Here is a 19,174-nt window from a genome sequence, read left to right on the forward strand (position 1 = left end):
AGCATCTCCGGCTGTTAATGAGATCCACTGTCCAGCAGGGTGCAGGTCAAGCCCTCTCTGTAACAGAGGATAATATATGTGTGTTTTAATTATAACTGTGAAGCACTGTGGGCAACAACGTTGCTATTAAATGTGCTATATGAATAAATAAGTTGAAGTTAACAGCCTTCATGTAATTGTGTACTCTCCATGTGTCATTAAAGGTGCAGTCTGTAAGAATGACAGCTAGTGGTTGAAATAGGTACTGCAGTCCACATTCAAAATATCGGAGATTGTTGTTTCTATCGCCCCCTCCTCCTCAGACTCGACGGCGCTCACACGGGTTGCCAGTTTGAGCGCACGCAACAGGAACGAGCGCAATTGACTATGAAAATTGGCAAAGTGCAGTATCACAGATCAAATAAAAAACAAGACATTCCAGCCTGGAAACGCACATTTCATAGTAAAATAACTGCTGTAGAAGTGTTTTTCAGAGAAATGAGTATGTGAACTTAGCATGTTTCCTCAATATATGGAAACATATGGTATTTTTATGCTTTAGTAGAGTGAAAAAGTTACATATAGCACCTTTAAATTCCTTGTCTGAGATCCACCAGCACTTATCTTCCTTGTTCTGTCTCTCTCTCTCTTCAGATGGAGTCTCCGGTCTCCACCCCGGCTCCTCCGCCGCTTCACCTCCTCTCCTCTATGGGAAACAGTGATATCGCCTCACCTTGTGAGCAGCTAATGGTGCGCACACGCTCTGTGGCCGTCAATACGTCAGATGTGGCCCTGTCCACAGAGCCGGAGTGCCTGGGACCCTGTGAGCCGGGCACCAGCGTCAACCTGGAGGGCATCGTGTGGCAAGAAACTGAGGACGGTAAGAAAACGCACTGGAGCAAGGCCATGTGTGGTTATAGGATGAGGTTGCAAGTTTTGATGAGCCAGACTTTTTTGGTTGAACTTTTTATTAAGGCTACGTTCAGACTGTAAGTCCAAATCTGATTTTTGTGCATATCTGATTGAAATCGGATCAGAATGAGCTAATGTAAACAGCAGAAAACCACATTAAATATTTTTTTTTTTACAAATCCGAGATTATCTCTGCAAGATTATCTGAATAGATTTGATAATTGGAAGAACTGGGGGAAAATATGATTTAAATAGTGTCTGTGATTGGTTGTAAAGAAAATTTGGACATTTGTATAGATTGTGCTTGTGATTATTTCAGAGATATAACTCAAAATACTGTACTGCTGCTCATGCGCATCTAGTTTACTCACACATAATTCTGGGCAGTAACTTGGGAAATCCTGTGAGTTGTTCCTCAGAGCTCATTGTATCAATGCAGTATCTTTGTTTGCAAGTGGAATGATAAAAACAAGCCAATCATGATATTTTGTATGCATACAAACTGGTGGTGGTTGAGAAGATTTCCCTAATCCCATTCTAAATCACTTCGGCTCCGTTTACACCTGGTATTAAGGATGTTTTTTGGCGATCGGATCACAACTGGACGACACTAAATAAAGATGTAAACGGGGTCTAAAACATTTTGAGCTTGTCCACTTACAACCTCTTCCAGAGGTAGTGGAAAACGCATTCGACCGGATTGCTTTCATAGTGTAGACGCTCCTGTGGTCGAATGTGTGATGATCCAAGTTTGGTTTGAAGATGAAAAATGTACCAAACACAATGTTCGCTCTCCGTTTCTGATTTCTAACACACTCTCACAGTGTTCGGCTGGTCTTGCGGCTGTCAGAGCAGAAACTAGCTGATAATCTCCGTGTGTTTTTCTGTCGTATTCATATGTTAAGTGCGTGAGCTTATTTTGTCCATTAGATCAAAAGATCTGAAAAAAAAAATCATGCATTTACCCACACATAAACCCTAGAAGATTCAGGACAGAAGTGTTTAAAGTGGACAAAAGAGACGGATTAAAACACACGGTGTAAACGGGAATGTGTCTTTCTCGTCTACTTGTGATCCGATCGACCAAAACACGTCTTAATACCAGGAGTAAACCGTGCCTTTGATTGTACAGTAGTATTAAATGTGCTATATAAATGGTTCATTCATTATTTTTTTGTGTACAATTTTAATTGGTCATTGGATTATATGCATATAAACTTGGTAAACTTAATAAAAACTATCGGTTAAAATAAAGAAGGCAGAGAAGAAACCAATTAAGAGTAGATAAAGCGAATCTTGGTTGAATCCTGAGCCAAGATACTATTCACAGAAGTAGATGCATAAATATTTTTGTCAGCCTCCAGCAACTGTTACTGAGAGAAGACAAAAAACTGGCAGCAAGTTACAATCGTACTTCAGAACAGTTACTGAGATTCATAAAAACGGTCTAGTTTTAAGTCATGGGGGATACAAAAACAATTTTTTTAGAATCAAGTGAGCAATTTACTGTGTTTGGAGGATAAAGTTTTGGTTTAGGGGTGGGCGATATGGCAAAAAATATCATATCACAATTTTTTTCAGTCATGATTCACAATCTTATCACAATACTTTTTCATGTTGGATTTTTAAGGGTATTCTGCATGTCACTAACAAATTAGGTTTACAAAGTAAGAAAAAGATAAACGAATGACCGGTCAAAGTAGGTCTGGGACAAAATCTTCTTTACCTTTATTTCATTATTTTATCTTTATTAGAAATAAGAACAATGATGCAAATTACAAATAATAGATTAAATACAATATAAGGTACAAAATAAATAAACAGTGCTTAAATTTTTTCAGCAAGGTCTGTTTTGAATATTCAAATAAACTGCATTGACTTCTTCAAATATACATGGATGTTACTGAAGTTATTCAGTGAGTGATTTTCTTGTTGTTTGATTAACATTAATTTACCTCATGCACAGATCCAATATACTGACACACATCCGAACCGTTTACATAACCGACTGTGCTTATGTAAACCTTGCATGTGTTTGACAGTTAAAGCTCAATAAGAGAACTTAGTTTTGTGCTTGCGCTGTGTGACAGCCGGCTTTCTGTGCGTACGCTTTCTGGTGTATGTCAGAACAGTGCAAGTTTTTAAACATTTATGCTTCATATGTATACAAGAGCTGAAATGCCTTTGAAAATGTAGGTGTAGAAAAGGGTCTTGATCTATCGTTATTAGTAATTGTTAAATATTTAAATGAAAATATATTAGTCATTTTACTAAAATAAATAAGCTTGTAAAAGTTGCTCGTTCCATTAGATTTCAAGAGTTATTATAAGAGTAATCCTTACAGTGCACAAAAATAATAATTTGTTCCTGTCCTGTCGATTTTTTAAGGCTATGGACAGTATAGTTTGATTTCCTAGGTAATGAAAGCATATATCCTGAAATCCCTCTGAACATCTTTTTTCATCTTGTGTGTTATCAAAATGAAAAAAGAATTTTGCACCTGGCTTTATCATATGTTCAGATCTATCCCCTGAAAATATATGCAAACTTGCGCATATTTAATGAGATAATGCCAAATTTGCATAATTAAACACAAATTTCAAAAACTTGTAATACATTTTTTTATGAACTTGTGTAAGTAATCAACTGAGGAAGTTTCATGGTGATATCTATTATTTTAAAATTGTACTCTATTCACCTGTAGAGTCTCGCCTTAAATGAGAAATATATTATTGTCATTTTACTTAAATAAATAAGCTTGTAAAAGTTGCTTGTTTCCATTAGATTTCAAGAGTTATTATTAGAGTAATCCTTACAGTGCACCAATACCAAAATAATAATTTGTTCCTGTCCTAATTTACATATTAGTCTCTTCCTGAATTTCTCCTCAGGGATCAATAAAGTACATCTATCTATATCTTATTTGAAAAACACCTGCCTCGTAGTGATTTCAGACCTTCGTTCTTTGAGCTTTTTAGGCAGAGTACCTCACGCTTGCAATTTAATTTATTCTAACTGGATTTGTCCAGATTCTGTAGGTTTTTTTTTTTATCGCTTCTAATCATAGCCCACTGCAGAAACGTCAGTTTGTTCAGCTCTCCACCAGCCTCAGTCTTGATTGCTGAGAAAGAAAAGGAAAAATTTCCTTCAAATCCCTAAATGAGAGCATATCTAGGCTATGGGTAGGCAGTGGAATACGTGCCGCCCACTCTCTGCCATCCTCCCAGTGCCGCCACATAAAGCCCTGCTTCATCAACATTCACAGCGCATTGGCTGTCTAAGTGTTTTCTATTCCTCTTGCCATGGGCACAGTGTGTCTGATTCACCCCGCTCCTCTGTGGCCACTCGTGTGTGTGTGTGTGTGTGTGTCTTTGACATGGAGAGAGAACGCAGTTGAAGGGTCAAGAGGGAGAGAAAAACAAGTCCGTTTGTGTGTCCATTGACAGCCCTTCCCAACCAGTGCCACACTTCCACAACATCAGCTCGGATCTGTTTCTGCAGGACGGGTCCCAAACACAGGGCTCCAGTCATCTGCTCTTTCACTTTTCAGAGGCAACCTTTGTTGTGCTGGTGTTATACACTGTCTCTCTCTCTCTTTGGGATGCGAGAGCTGGTTCCACTGGTGTGCATCTCTTCTTTTGATGTGTTATTTTCCTCATCGGGGTGTTGGGCAGATCTGTATCGTGGTGACACTTTGTGTGGGTGGAAAGTAGAGCAGCAAGATCCCGTGGCAGGGAACACATCTCTCACACACTTTGAGATGTCTTTCCGCTGTGCTGCACTCTCTTAAAGACGTTGCAGACAGTCCACCCACACTTCTCATAAGGATAACTTCCTAAGTCCTAACACTGACAGTGTGATAAGTTTATGTTGGTTTTGAATCTTTAATGCAGGAGTGATGTGCCTTGCCGCAGAGTTTAGACTAAACACACCTGATGATGAAAGCTTTGTGGTGACTTTCAAATATGATCTTTCCGACATTACTTGAACGCAGCATAAGATCCCTCTGGTGATAACTCTGGATCTCAAGATCCACTTTCCTGCTGAGATTAGCTCTAACGCTACTCAAACACACCTGAACAAGCTAATCAAGGTCTTCGGGATTACTAGACCGCTACAGGCAGGAGAGTCGCCCCCAATACCCTCATACACTATTCCCTACATTAATCCACTAATATGGTTTACTTGAGGCAGTGAATTCGGACGCTGACTGCATCAGAAGGGCTGCCGCTTTTGCGTAGTTTGTGCAATAACTATTTGAAACTTAGCAATAGGGATGGGAATTGATAAGATTTGATCAATATCAATGCCACTGATGATTCTGCTTATCGATTCGATTCTTTAACGATTCTCTTATCGATGCCTGATAGCACTGAGTGGGGAAAAAGTAGTCATGATTTTTCGGCAAAAAAACCCCAAGTGGTTTTATTTGTTTTAAAGCTTACACTTGCGTAAGCAAACGGTATTTTTTGTGTAATAAATGGAATCTTATTGTAAAGTGTTACCAATTAGTTATTCACCGATTCAGACGTCTCGTGAGTTCAGTGTTGGAAAAATCAGTTGTTTTAACCTTCATTACAATGAATTGGTTCAAAGGAGTCATTAGTTCGCGAATTGGACGTGTCATTATCGGACGTGTACGTGTTGTGTGTTTTATCCCGGCAGTTTAGGACATCACAGGACAACACAGAAAACATTTCATCACTGTATAGGTTTTTTCGTTTATTTAAAGTATGGTTTATGTCAGCTGAATGTGTGGAACGCTTTTCAGAGAAGATAAGGTATGTTAGCGCAATTCACACCCAGTGGTAATAAAATCTCAGAATGCTCCACATGACATGAAACATCTCCACATCTTCTGGTGAAACGCAGAAATTAATTCTGTGACTCTCACAGTGCATTATGGGTATTCTCTAGCCGTTGAGCGTACATCAGTTGTACACTCGTTACTGCGGTGCATTGTGGGATTGAAAGGATGCAGTTAAAAACTATGTTTTCGGACACCACTACAAATGGCTGTCCCCTCAAATAGTTTCAGTTTTCTGATTTCGGACACATCCCAAATTTGCCCAGCCCTGCCATAAGACCTGCGATATATCCAAAATCGAATACTTCCCTAATATATAGTCTGTAAATGACAAACGAGTAGTATGTCCGAATATCCGAAAAACAGTAGACGGAAAAATCCCCGGATGGCCTACTACTTCCGGCGAGATTCTGGTGCGCATTCAATGGACACTTTACATCCAATGGCCTCATGGGATTTATGAATAGAAGTGAAGTGACGCAACACGTGACAGTAACAACATGGCTGATGAAGTACGATTGAATTTCATTCATACTACCCATATTTATACTATATAAAACATACTTTTTAACGGACTTGATTGGCATCTTTACAGTGGTTGTCAGTCCATTACTTTTGTTGGATCTCCCTTAGTTACACTATGGATTCATGCAGTGCTACCTTAGATTTAAGCAAAAAAACAAGGTATCTTGTAGGGGAATATAATTTAGAGTGGCATTTGTGTCAGGAACGTAACTAGGAAAACAACAAATGTTGCCTAGGTAGCTCGCTGAGCTTTGTAATAGAGAATCCATCTTCCATGACTTATTGCAGATCAAGTTGTTGCTGAGTCGCAGTGTCCTCTCTTGACTTCCTCGAATCATCAACAGTGCCGTGCTTTATTTCATCCAAAGCCCAGTGTGGAAATCTTATCTAGTGCACTGCAACCTTTTATTTGTGGATGGACATATTGACTTGCTCATGTTTCAGCCCAGTGCGTGAATCCCAGAATGGCAGGAGGTTAAGGGCAGACAGCTCTCAGTTCATGATGAAACAGTCAGAGGCAGATTGGTGCAATATTTCTAGGCATCACTCTGACACAAATCCCGCTGCAGGACGCTGGAAGCAGACCAGGGTCGTGTTGGTGTGGCATCCACTCTCACAAGCCATCCATGCTGATGCCTCCAAATGTCAGCCCTAAATCTTCTGAAAGTTTATTGCTCTTGAAGTAGAGCCCAGAAAGCCCTCACCCACAGACTATGAAGGGCCCAGTGCCAGCAAACACAACCGTGCCAAACTAGGGCTGGGCACCGAGTCTCGATACTTTTTAGGTACCGACCGAATTGCCTCGATACTATCGAGTATCGAAAAATGACATGTTGTTCGGTTCCAGATTTCGATACCTAAGGAGTTAACTCGTCAACGTCAGTGCTCAAACAAATACATATGAAATGCACAACGACACACATAAAGTCGCTCACGCACACATACACACAAACTCTATTCACACGAAACACGCGGAACTCTCCGCGCACACTCATATGAGACGCGCGCGCACGCACAAACTCTCGACACGCATAGGCCTACTTATGAGCCGCGAGCACACACACACACACACACACACAAACTCTCCGCGCACATATTCATATGAGACGCGAGCACACACACATAATACCTTAAAGATGTGGAAAATCGATCAAAAGTGTGGGTACATTTCTCCAGGCTCGATGCCAACCGCGCGCGATGCTGTATTTGCGCTAAAATAATTGCTGCAAAGACCGGTACCACGACAAACACGATGAAGACCTTGACAGTGCACGGAGTAAACATGAGAGCAGAAAGTTGCTCCGTCTTCGACTGGTAAATGAAGAGATACCTTGTTGATCACTCGGACAGTGTTTATATTGCAATAAATAATAACCTACTGAATGTACACTGCCGTTCAAAAATGTGTTGGTTAATGGTTAGTCAGAATTTTTTTTCAGTAAGGATGCATTAAAGTTATCAAAGGTGACATTAAAACATGTGTAATGTTACAAAATATTTCGTTTTTAAATAAATGCTTTTCTTTTGATTTTTTTATTCATAAAAGAATCATGAAAAAAATTATCATAGTTTCCAAAATATTAAGCAGCAAACTGTTTTCATATTCTGAAGGGTCATGTGACACTGAAGTAATGATTTTGAACATTCAGCTTTGACATCACAGGAATAAATTACATTTTGAAATATATTAGATACGATTTTAAATTGTAATACTATTTCACAATATTACTAAAGTTTTACTGTATTTTTTTATTCAAAAATTCAGCTTTGGTGAGCATGAGCGCTTTATAAAACATTTTTTATTCCTTTGTGCACTGGCTAAGGAGCATGAGTCAAACTGAAAAAATAAAACAAAATAAATAAAAAATAAAAGTTTTTCTGAGGTAATATGTTATGTAATCTTGTTAAAATAGATTTCATAAAATTGGTATCGAAAAAAGTATCGTTAGGAACCGGTATCGAAACTGAGGTATCGAAATTGGCACCGGATCGAAAGATTTTGAACGATGCCCAGCCCTATGCCAAACTGCAAGGCTCATGTGCCAGTATCCTGATTCAACCCTCTTTCCAGGGCCACCTCAATAAGCCATTGCTATTTTATTGCCAGAATTGACTGTTGGTTTAAACAAAACATAGCTGATTGTGTCATTACCTTTTCTGTTTTCATTTGCATACGTCACTTCTTGGATTTCATCAATGAAGTGCATGCATCTTAAAAATCAATAATTTTTCCCCTTTGCTCGTGTATTTCCTAGTGGAATGGAAATTTTGGGTGGACATATTGGATGACTACTCCCCCATTTTTAAAATATCACTAGGCTTAAGTAACGATGAACGATTTAAAAATATAAATATTTTCGTCATGTTATTTCTGCAATTGTTTTATCATGACTTAAAAAAACTTATTCCAGCCCAAGATAGTCGACTGGTCTTAACTGGTTTCCTTCTAAACCAGCTTGACCAAGATGCGGGAAAAAATAAGAACTGTTAAAAAAATAAGCTGTTTTGTTTTAAGCCAGATTTTTTTTATTGTTGTTTTGTGGAGTTTGTGTTATTTTTGTGAGAGGTATTATCTTATTTCTTTATGTATTGTGTTTTATTTTAAAAGTCAGTGTTTTGCATGTCAAATATTACATGTGCACAATGTATGGATTTAAATCTCCCTAGTAAATCTTGACCGAGATGTTTTTAATGGAGTGTAAGAGTGCAGTGCACATGCCAGACGTCTGTTTGTTCCACTCTGGCTTCTGAAGAGCATCAGAGGTGAAATGCCGGCCATTTAGCCTCATTTAGTCTGGGTTCAGACAGGTGGCCAGAGAACCACTAATGACTGCAAGTGAAATAGGAAGGGGCCCCGCTAATGTGCTCTTCGACTGACCTCCATTGACATTTTTCAAAGGAACGGTCATGAATTCAGCTCTCACATTCTGATGCCCATACTATAATGTTTGGGATGGAGGAAAACAAGACAAGGTTTTGAGTAAGAAGATACTCCTCCTTGAATAAAGCAACATTCTATAGTTACTATAAAAATGTTAATTTAGTGTACAAAATATTATGCAGAACATCCTAGAGGCTTATCTGAAATACATTTATTAGTCTGACTGAAGCCATATCAAGGTTACACAACATTATACTGCCTCTCATGAACTATTAAGGGCATTTAATTGGAATCCAATATTGATTTTGCCTGCTTTTATGGTAGTGTAAAATCACAGAAATATCCAGCACTTACCTTTCCAAGCTTCTGTAGCAAAGCCTCTGAATTACTGCCAGCCACAAACATTTTCATTTACTTCAGCTGTTTTCGCACAATTGCTAAACCATTTGCAGAGGCGGCTCACAGTACTGCAAAGTCAGATGGAGGACACCATCAAACAATTTTCCTCCCAGAAATGACACACTCTGCTCCTTACAGCTTTTAGCTGGTGTTATCATGAAGTACACAGTCAAAAACAGCATGGCTGCTTTGAGAGTCTCCAAAATACCATTTGAACTATTTAAATTGTGGCTTCTGCCAGGACTGTGCGTGAAATATTGTGAATGAGGTGGAGGAGCATTAGAATTATAACTCTATACTATTAGTCTCATTGAGCCTCTAAGATAATAGAGATGTTCTCACATTATATTAAGGGTCGTCTTTATTTTTTTACAGGTATGCTGGTGGTTAACGTTACCTGGAGGAACAAAACATATGTCGGAACACTTTTGGATTGTACACGTCATGACTGGGCCCCTCCAAGGTATGTGAAATGTTTTAACTTTTCAAATCAGGAAAATCAAGTGTTCTTCTCCAGGAGCCCCCCTTCCTTCCTTCCTCCCACTTCACTTGCCCCTACTCCCTCTAGGCTAGCAGTAAGCCAGGTGTATCACATCATAACCCTTAGGGATGAGGCACTCTATTAAAAACACACACATCTCCAAGCTTATCAAGTGAGAAGAATACAATCCAACCTCTGGCTTAATGCAAGAATCTAAATGTGTGCTTTTTAAAATCAGTTTTATATTTTGAACATCCATTTGTTATTTGTTGTTCAGGAGTGATTTAGTTATGAAAAGCTTTTTAGTAGCATTTAAATGTTATCCAGTAAAGTGCATGCTGTATTAAATGTTTAAAGTACAATTCTAAATGTCATACTATTTAGTATTTTAACTGCTAGCCTGTTTTAGAGGTCTAAATGTTTTGTATTCCCCCCCCCTCTAATTTACCCATTGACAGCATATAATTTAGTGATTGTCATGACGGCAAATTAAGTTAATTGTGAAGGTCTAATAAATAATGTCAAATTTTTTTTTAGGTTCTGCGAGTCTCCCACAAGTGACCTCGAAATGAGAAATGGACGTGGCCGCGGTAAAAGAATGCGACCCAATAGCAACACCCCAGTCAATGAGAACAGCAACTCGTCTGATAATAAGGGCAGCAACAACAGCAAGACGAGAGCAAGTTCCAACAGCAAGGGTAGGCGTGGAAGCCAAAACTCCTCTGAGCGCAGGACTCCGCCTAACAGCAACACAGAGGACATAAAAGCCAGTCCCTCCTCAGCCAGTAAGCGCAAGAGCAAGCCTACATCAGACATGGAGCCCAACTCCAGCTCTGAGGATTCTAAAGGCAATAAGCGTATGCGCACAAATTCAAACGGTGGAATGACCTCTTCTGCACTCCCAATTCCTATCATTAAAACTGAGTCCCTTCCTCCTCCACTAGACCGAACCTGCCCCTCACCTGTACTGATTGACTGCCCACATCCCAATTGCAACAAGAAGTACAAGCACATCAATGGCTTGAAGTACCATCAGGCTCGTGCACATAATGACGATGATATTAAGTTAGATATGGATGGGGACAGCGAGTATGGGGAAGAATCCTCTCTCCACCCTGAGCCAGGAAGTTGCAACGGAGCTTCAATTACACAGAAAGGCTCTCTCTCCCCAGCACGGTCTGTCACGCCTAAAGGAAGGGGCTTTGATGCTCAGAGTCCATCTCCCTCTCCTGGAAAGTTTGGCTCTAAGACAAAGAAAAAAAATTGTGATGTTGAAGCAGACGTTTGTGGCACACCAATGGAGGGTTGTGAGGATGGGCCTTGCGTCACTGCTGACGAGGCTAGCAATGATGGCATAGAGGACAGGAAGTCCAAAAAGCCCAACAGCACTGTCAAGTCTGACAAGCTGTCCCAGAAGAACATGAAATCTTCCAGGTCCATGGCTCCATCCATCCCTTCTCAGCAAATGTACGCTCTGCAGCCAACACCATTCAGTGGCGGGAGCCCCAACCACCCCCCTGGGTTGGCCAACATGTTGCAGGGTATCCCCAAGAGTCCCCAGCTGAAAGGCATGCAGTCTAAGTTAGGTGTAGCTGGGGACTCGTCGCCAATTAATCCAGCCGTGAGCAGCTCCAAAGACAAAAAGAAAAAGGACAAGAAAAAGAAAGATTTGGCTAAGGATGCAGACAGTCCCAAGCTCCCAACAAAAAGTGGGAAAACTGAAGAGGGGAAAAGTCCGTACTCTGAATCCTCTGACCCAGGAAGTCGATGTGAGGGTCATCTCAATGGCTCGTCGGACCCTCATCAAAGCCGCCTTGCTAGCATGAAGGCCGAGGCGGATAAGATATACAGCTTCACTGATAATGCCCCCAGTCCATCCATCGGGGTGGCCAGTCGTGTGGATAGCAGCGGACAGCCTCTCACTCCTCTTCACGTTGTCACCCAGAATGGGGCTGATAGCTCATCGGTTAAGACGAATAGTCCTGCATACTCTGACATATCTGATGCCGGAGAGGATGGGGAAGGCAAAGCGGAAGGGGTCAAAGTCAAGACGGAAGATCAGTCAAGCAGGGATAGTGCGAAAAAGGCTCTCTTTCCCTCTCAGGCATCCTCTAAGGAATCTTCATATTATGCTAGCTATGACAACTACTATTCTCCAAGTTACACCCACCCTAGCCCCAGTAGCTCCACTGCTAGTGGGCCTCTACCAGACGGACAACCTGTGAAACTGAAGAAGGAAGATGAACAAGAATTGCCAGAGGAGAAGCCGAAGGTGGATGTGCAGGATGAGCACAAAACTGAGGTCGCTTCAAGTCACCCACACCAACAGCAGCAAGCCTCGGTCATTCAGCAGCGCTCCAATATGTACATGCAGCCACTATACTACAACCAATACTATGTCCCCCCATATGGATACCCAGACCAGGTTTATCACAACCACCTCATGAACACTAATCCAACCTACAGGCAGCAGTATGAGGAGAGGCAGAGACTTATGGCCGAGCAGCACAGGTCTGCTGAGAAAAAGCCTGATTTCGGTGTAAAGGACAGGGAAACCTCACTGAAGGAGGACTGGAAACAGAAGGGCCCTGTTCCTCCAGGCTTAACAAAAGCCCCCAGCCTTTCAGACTTGGGAAAGCCACAGCCCACTGGCAAGCAGAGAGACACTTCCTCCGAACCTGTCAAGTCAGTCATTATCCCTAAAGGGGAGGAGGTCAAGCTACAGCCACAGCAGGCTGAGGGGCTTAAAATGAAGCTTAGTGAAGCTGGCCATCATGGAAAGGATGACTCAAAGGCAAGTGTAGAGTCTGCCAGGTTGGGTATGGAGCAAGCCATGTGGTACAGACAGGTGAGGAAAACATGTGATTCTTGAACTGAACGACACCACTGTTTGCAAACTAGAGGGATCATTTACCTACAAATTAAAAATCAGTCATCTTTTACTCACCTTCATCTTATATAAAAGGATAAAAACAAGCCCAATTAAAGTCTTCTAATGCAAAACGTAAGATCTTGCCTTTTGAGTATTATTGTGAGAATTTAAATCAAAATAATAAAATCACAGATTTCATTAGGGTGAGAATTTAAATCAAACTAATAAAATCACAGATTTAATTTGGGTGAACTAATTTAATTACCTTTCAAAAACCCTAACTGTAACTTCTTTCTGTTTCCAGTACCCTGACAGTCAGAGACCGCCAGATGAGGAGCGAGACAGGGAGCGAGAAAGAAAAGTCAAAGATGAGAGGCCCAGGCCGAAAGACAGCAGCTCCAAAGAAGATGGTAAAGATGGAACTGATGGTTCATGTCCTCCCAACACTGAGGACCATCGAAGCGGGGGGAAAGATCCCCGGCCCAATGCCCACATACCTTTCAGCTCCCCCTTGACACAGCACCAACCCTACCTGCATTACATGCACGGATATCCTTTTGGACAAAGCTACGATCCCAACCATCCTGGATACAGAGGCATGTCCTCTGTCATGATGCAGAACTACCCAGGTAAGATGAATTATAACATCTGAGTTTAACGATTGATTTGAATGGTTTGGCCAACATCATACTCTATGCAAGTACAGAATGGTACAAAGGATTGCTTGGAAGACACATTTTGAGTGCGCAGTCTTCTTGTGTTGCATTTATTGAGGTGCTTTCAAATACCACTGCTTTTAAACCAGATGCGTTATTGTTTAGGTAGCTGCTTTAGACATGATAACAGTTGAACTGGTTCAGCAAGTAGATGAACGGATCCCCACTATAGTGCTCCTTGTGACAATGTTGAGAATGCAACACATACTTGCGCTGCTTTATAAATTGGTTTTGATTTTTTTTTAGCACAATAACATGTGATATCAACTTTGGCAATTGTGGAAAATTGGCATTCATATACTTGCATAAAGTATGTTTTGGGTCTTTATGTGTGTTAAAAGTGTGTAAAGGCACTTCCATGAAATAGAAACTCAGTATGGTTTCCTAATCTTTAGGGTCATATCTGCCAGCGGGATACCCTTTCTCCCCTTACGGCAGTAAAATGGGAGGTGGAGAGGAAGCAGAGAAATCTCGCTCCAGCCCCACAGTCAGCAACAAGTCAGCTTCAGAGTCCAAAGCCTTGGACATACTACACCAACATGCCAACCAATACAAGAGCAAATCGCCCACTGTTGCCGACAAGCCCTCCCATGAAAGGGAGAGAGGAGCAAGCGACCGAGAGCGGGAAAGAGAGAGGGATCGAGAGAGGGAGAGAGAAATGGATCGGCCTCGATCATCTCCCTCCCAACGCCTAATGCCACCCCACCACCACCACCATCATCTAGGCTATCCCCTTGTAGCCGGGCAGTACGATCTGTCTTACGCCACAGGTTAGCAGTACTTTTTTACATTAACTTTTCAAATACAATATGAATATTCTGATTATTTTGAGAAGGTTGTGGATGAAGCTCACAGTCTGTCCAGACTCTAGAACATAATAAACTCTAAAATCTGACTGGAAATACAGGGAAAAAAGCCTGTTTTACATGGAATATTTATATATAGGGCGTTTCTTCCGAGGAGGCAAGGGAGGCAGTGCCTCCTTAATAAATTGGATGAGAAAATAATCCATATTAGAAAAATAAAACAATGCAAATATTACAAAAATGTGGGTTTAGTGGGGGGTAATTGATAATGAATGGGGAAAAGTCACGTGAGGAGGGAATGCCTCCATCGCACGATTGTTTATGATTGTGTATGATAGGTTCGTGCGATAAATCCCGCCTCTTGTTTTCGTGCGTATTCGCAAGTCGATTTGAATTAACAAAATGATGGTGTTAATGGGAAGACTAATTCAAAAGTAAACAACTCAGCCATTTAGATATCACCGCTTTTGCTTGAAGCTTGATGACTGATGAAAATAATAAAAAACAGCTGAATATATTATTATTATTAATATTTAATTTAATATATTTTTATATGAAAATGTATTATTTTAATTGTTAAATTGTGCTTTTAGTTATTATTCTTGAATAAATGATATGTCAATGCTTAAAAACTAACTTGATGAGATTTATACTTGGTTTTTAATAAAGAGAACATTAATTGTTACATAGTTAAATGTGTGTGTGTGTTTATATATATATAATATATATATATATTAGTACATAGTTAAGTGTGTGTGTATGTATATATATATATATATATATATATATATATATATATATATATATATATATATATATATATATATATATATATATATATATATAATGAAATGAGGACTTTTGCCGCCTTATTTCAGAACACAATCATACACCACTCATTTGTACTATAGGCCTACTGTGCATTGTGACCTTATGTTTAATTATGACATTGTTATAAATTACTTTTTTTAATTTTAATTGTTTTAAAGATACGGGGGGAAGGGGGATACAATATGATCCAGGCATTTCTTAATGACATTTCAAATGGCTCATCTGATGTGTTTAGGGGGAAAAACAACAAAATTTTGCTGCTCATAAAACTGTGCCAATTCCACAAGGAAACTGAGCGTAAACAACATCTTTACTGGATGTTCCTTAATTGCAGGCCTTTCATCGTCAGCAATTGTTGCCAGTCAGCAAGCCTCAGCCCCTTCCCTGTACCCACCAGGACGGAGGTGAGAATGGTAAGAGGAAACAAAGATCAAGGAAAGTCAGCAGAAGTGATGGATTGTGGCCCAGCAGAGAGTAAATGGCATAAATCAGTCAGTTTTGACAGCAGCACGTGTATCCCCATTTCTGCTTTCATGTCATGCGTAATGTAAAAGCTTGTTTTTGATATCCAAGCTTACACTGAAGGTTCTGTAAGACCTCCCATCTGTTTCATGGCAGCATGATTATTTAAGGACCGCTAGATTGAGGCTAGTGTTTTTAGCACAGCAGCATTGCTAACACTCCTGTACCGTTTCAACAAATGAAGCCTGTGCTGACCTCTGGTGGAAAGACATGTAATAACATCAGGGAAATGGGGAGAGTCCATTGGATTAGGCATGTTTAATAATAAATATATAAAAATACTAAATTTATAATTAATTGTTTATAGATTCAATTTGAAAGCCAAATCATTGATGCTGTATTCTGACCAGTTGTTTCTTGTGTTTTCTTTCTTTCTTTCTTTAGGGAAACCTGATTGTCTCGCCCTTCTTTACAATTAATCATGTGACTGGATCACATGGGGAAGTATATGGAGTTCATTTAGACATCAGTTGAATGGTGTTTCTATATTTTTAGTTTTCTGCCGGAATGTGTGGCAGATTGATGTTTTCCTAGTATCCGTACCTCGTACCCCACTACAGACTGAGACCAGGTTTAAAGCCATCCTGCCCTGCTCAAAGCCCAGCTGGCCACTGAACTCTTGCCTGTGAACCGGCGAGGAGTGATTGAGAAAGCAAGGACTGTCATTGTACTCGGCCGACACGGGCTGTGGCCAGACTGAGGCGAGGACTCGAGGGGACATAAGAACACAAAGACTGAAAATAGTTTTATCACACTGAGATAACTAAAGTTGTTTCCTTTTTTTATTTTAGTTGGCATCCTCACTGAAGAAGAAAAAATCGGTTTGACCCACGGTTTTTGAATTGCTCTCTAGATACCGCTGCGGATAATATCTAGCATTGTCTCATAACTCTCGTCTTTCTGCCCTTGGTTCCTAAACGGTTCTCTTCGCCACATGCCTCAAGACTGCTCTTATTTTTTTTTCCCTCAAGATTTTTTCTTTTTCCCATGCCTGGCTTCTCTATCATCAGCATGGTTCTGTGTAACAAAAAACTTCAGTTCCAACAACCAGTAAGTTATAGCACTCAGCTCAAACTGTGTAGGAGACAGTCATGCGGTTTTATTGGGACGTGTTCAGCACTACCATCCAGCCTCTCATGGTAAGCGTCCACTTTTAAAAAGCATGACTGCCCGAGATACTTCACTTCCAGATTCATTCACGACATATAATTTAAGTGAGCACTGAGTCTCTCAGAAGAACATCAGCGGCTGAGGTCCGTTTACTCCAGGGAATTCACTTGGTTATCCTTCAACTTGAATCCGAATATCCTCCTTGGCTACCTTACCTCATCGCTGACAGAATTTCCGATTTATCGCTGTGGTTCTTAAAATGGATGTTTGTTAATGTGACGAGGTATAGTAAGTTCTTATAGAGAGAGACGCTTACGTGGTGGCCGTTCTGCTACAGCATTATGGGGTGCGTGACACCAGAGGCCCAGTAGTTTCGTTCTTGCATGGGGCCGCTCTATCCCTGAACACTTATTGTGGAAGTGTTGTGATAACTCCAGCGTGTTTTATGAAACCAAGTGAGCGTTTGACCCGAACATGCTTTCATAGCCCATCATGCTCTGTGTATTTCATGTGTCGTCCAGCATGGTGTACTATAGCACTAGAAATGTGACTTTAAACGGTGTCTCCTCAGGCAAAGCAAACTTTGGTTCCGCACCAAACGCTGTCGACTCTCTCGGTTGCGCACACTATGTGATGTCTGTATATGATGTACAGAGGGACTGTTTTAAAATGCAATCAAGCGACCATCTGATTACTTTGATGTTTTGTTTTGAAATCTGTCTCTTGGGTGTGCTTTTCTTTTCCTGTTCGGTACTGTCCTCTCTGCTTTATTTTGGCTTGCTGGGGTTTTTGAACATTCAGTAGATCCCTCAAATAAGTCTCGGGAGTCTCTTAATCTAAAATCTCGACCAGTCACAGCTCATGGTGGATCTCAGGCGGTTCCTGGTCGTTCTGGGCTCATGTTTTCAAACGAGCAGGTAGAGTTGAACAGGCTCTGTTGGAACGAGACGACAGACAGGTGTTCGGAGGATTATGTTGACTCATTCCCTCTCTCCCATGTGTAAAGTCACAATGGAAAAAAGCAGTAAAGCACCAGGTACACGGAATACTAAGAGAAATGGGTTGTTACACATCCAAATATGTAATTTGATATTAGGTACATTGGGATGTTTGTGCTCCACAGAACAACTACTTTCAAACCTGAACAATATTGTTTGACCTTTGTGGTTTTGTCAGTTAAGAAAGATTCTCAGTACATGAACATTGTCACGTGCATTTCATTTCAAATGGTGCTCAGTTGACGCTGTGATTTGTTGGAAAGAGGACGCAGTGCACTATTGCATGCTTTACGTCATTTTCACGATGGACTACCACCTCTTTCCTGTCGCGCTTCATCCCAAGTGTTTCTCAAAAGACAACTTATCACCAAGTATCAGGCCCCGGTACTTAAAGAATGTTTACATTTTTTTTTTTTTAATGGCTTTGTTTAGATTTTTTTTTTTTTTTGGCTGTATCACCCAATTCCTTCTGTTCTTTCTTGGACTGTTCTCTTATGTAAAGTGTACATTACCACGTTTCTTTTTTATACAATACTGTAACTTGCCTTTGTACATTTAGGCAAAAAAAATAAATCTTTTTATGAGACAATCACATCTGTCCTTGTGTGGCTCTCTCTGTTCTGTTTTACAGTTTTTTTTGTTGTTGTACATTTTCTTTACTTTACAATAAAGTTGAATGTTCTTATCCTTCAATCAGAAGATAGTTTTCAGGTAAGTTATCTTAGGCTCTGTTTACACCTGGTATTAAGATGCGTTTTGGTCGATTCGGATCACAAGTGGACGACACTAAATACAGGTGTAAAGTCTAAGGCGTTTTGAGCTCGTCCACTTTCAACCACTTCCAGCGGCATGTGTTTTCAACTGCCTCTGGAAGTGGTCGAAAGTGGACAAGCTCAAAACGTCTTAGACTCTGTTTACACCTGTATTTAGTGTGTATTCATGTGGTCGAATGTGTTCAAACCGCCACAAAGCACCATCTTCTCTCCGTCTACTGATCTAATGCGTGAACATTAATGGAAGAGCGCTAGCCAGACGGGATTTAAACTGTCGGCTGAAGACCCAAGTTTGATTTGAAGAGGAAAAACGTACCAAACACAATGTTCTCTCATCATTCCTGATCTCTAACACACATGACGTGATCTCGCGGCTGTCAGAGCAGAAATGACAGATTTCCGCCTCTTCTGCCGTGTTTAAAATCGTTTGAATGTGTCAATTGGCAAGACAAATCACATCCAAATGATAAACTTGTTGGTTAAATTTAGCAGTTAATCCATGAATAACATGCGTGCTGAACCGTAGGGCCTGGTCCGTACGGATCAACCCCTAATAATGAAT

The 19,174-nt window shown here is 40.5% G+C and overlaps 1 protein-coding gene across 3 annotated transcripts in view; it reads left to right on the plus strand.

Moving 5' to 3' along the window:
• znf609b (zinc finger protein 609b) overlaps nucleotides 1–18,432 on the plus strand; it is a 56,762-nt gene extending 38,330 nt beyond the window's left edge. Inside the window, exons 3-9 of one of the 3 annotated variants that reach the window (XM_079598616.1) lie at nucleotides 634–859; nucleotides 9,879–9,966; nucleotides 10,522–12,832; nucleotides 13,161–13,485; nucleotides 13,968–14,342; nucleotides 15,544–15,622; nucleotides 16,116–18,432. In XM_079598616.1, the coding sequence (XP_079454742.1) occupies nucleotides 634–859; nucleotides 9,879–9,966; nucleotides 10,522–12,832; nucleotides 13,161–13,485; nucleotides 13,968–14,342; nucleotides 15,544–15,617 (3,399 nt within the window). In that variant the 3' untranslated portion in view covers nucleotides 15,618–15,622; nucleotides 16,116–18,432. The remainder of the gene's footprint in view (nucleotides 1–633; nucleotides 860–9,878; nucleotides 9,967–10,521; nucleotides 12,833–13,160; nucleotides 13,486–13,967; nucleotides 14,343–15,543; nucleotides 15,623–16,115) is intronic. The other 2 variants (XM_079598615.1, XM_079598617.1) reach the window with 2 other exon arrangements.
• Nucleotides 18,433–19,174: the final 742 nt, after the last annotated feature.

Source organism: Phoxinus phoxinus (assembly GCF_949152265.1).
Source record: "Phoxinus phoxinus genome assembly, chromosome: 2".
Taxonomy (NCBI): domain Eukaryota; kingdom Metazoa; phylum Chordata; class Actinopteri; order Cypriniformes; family Leuciscidae; genus Phoxinus; species Phoxinus phoxinus.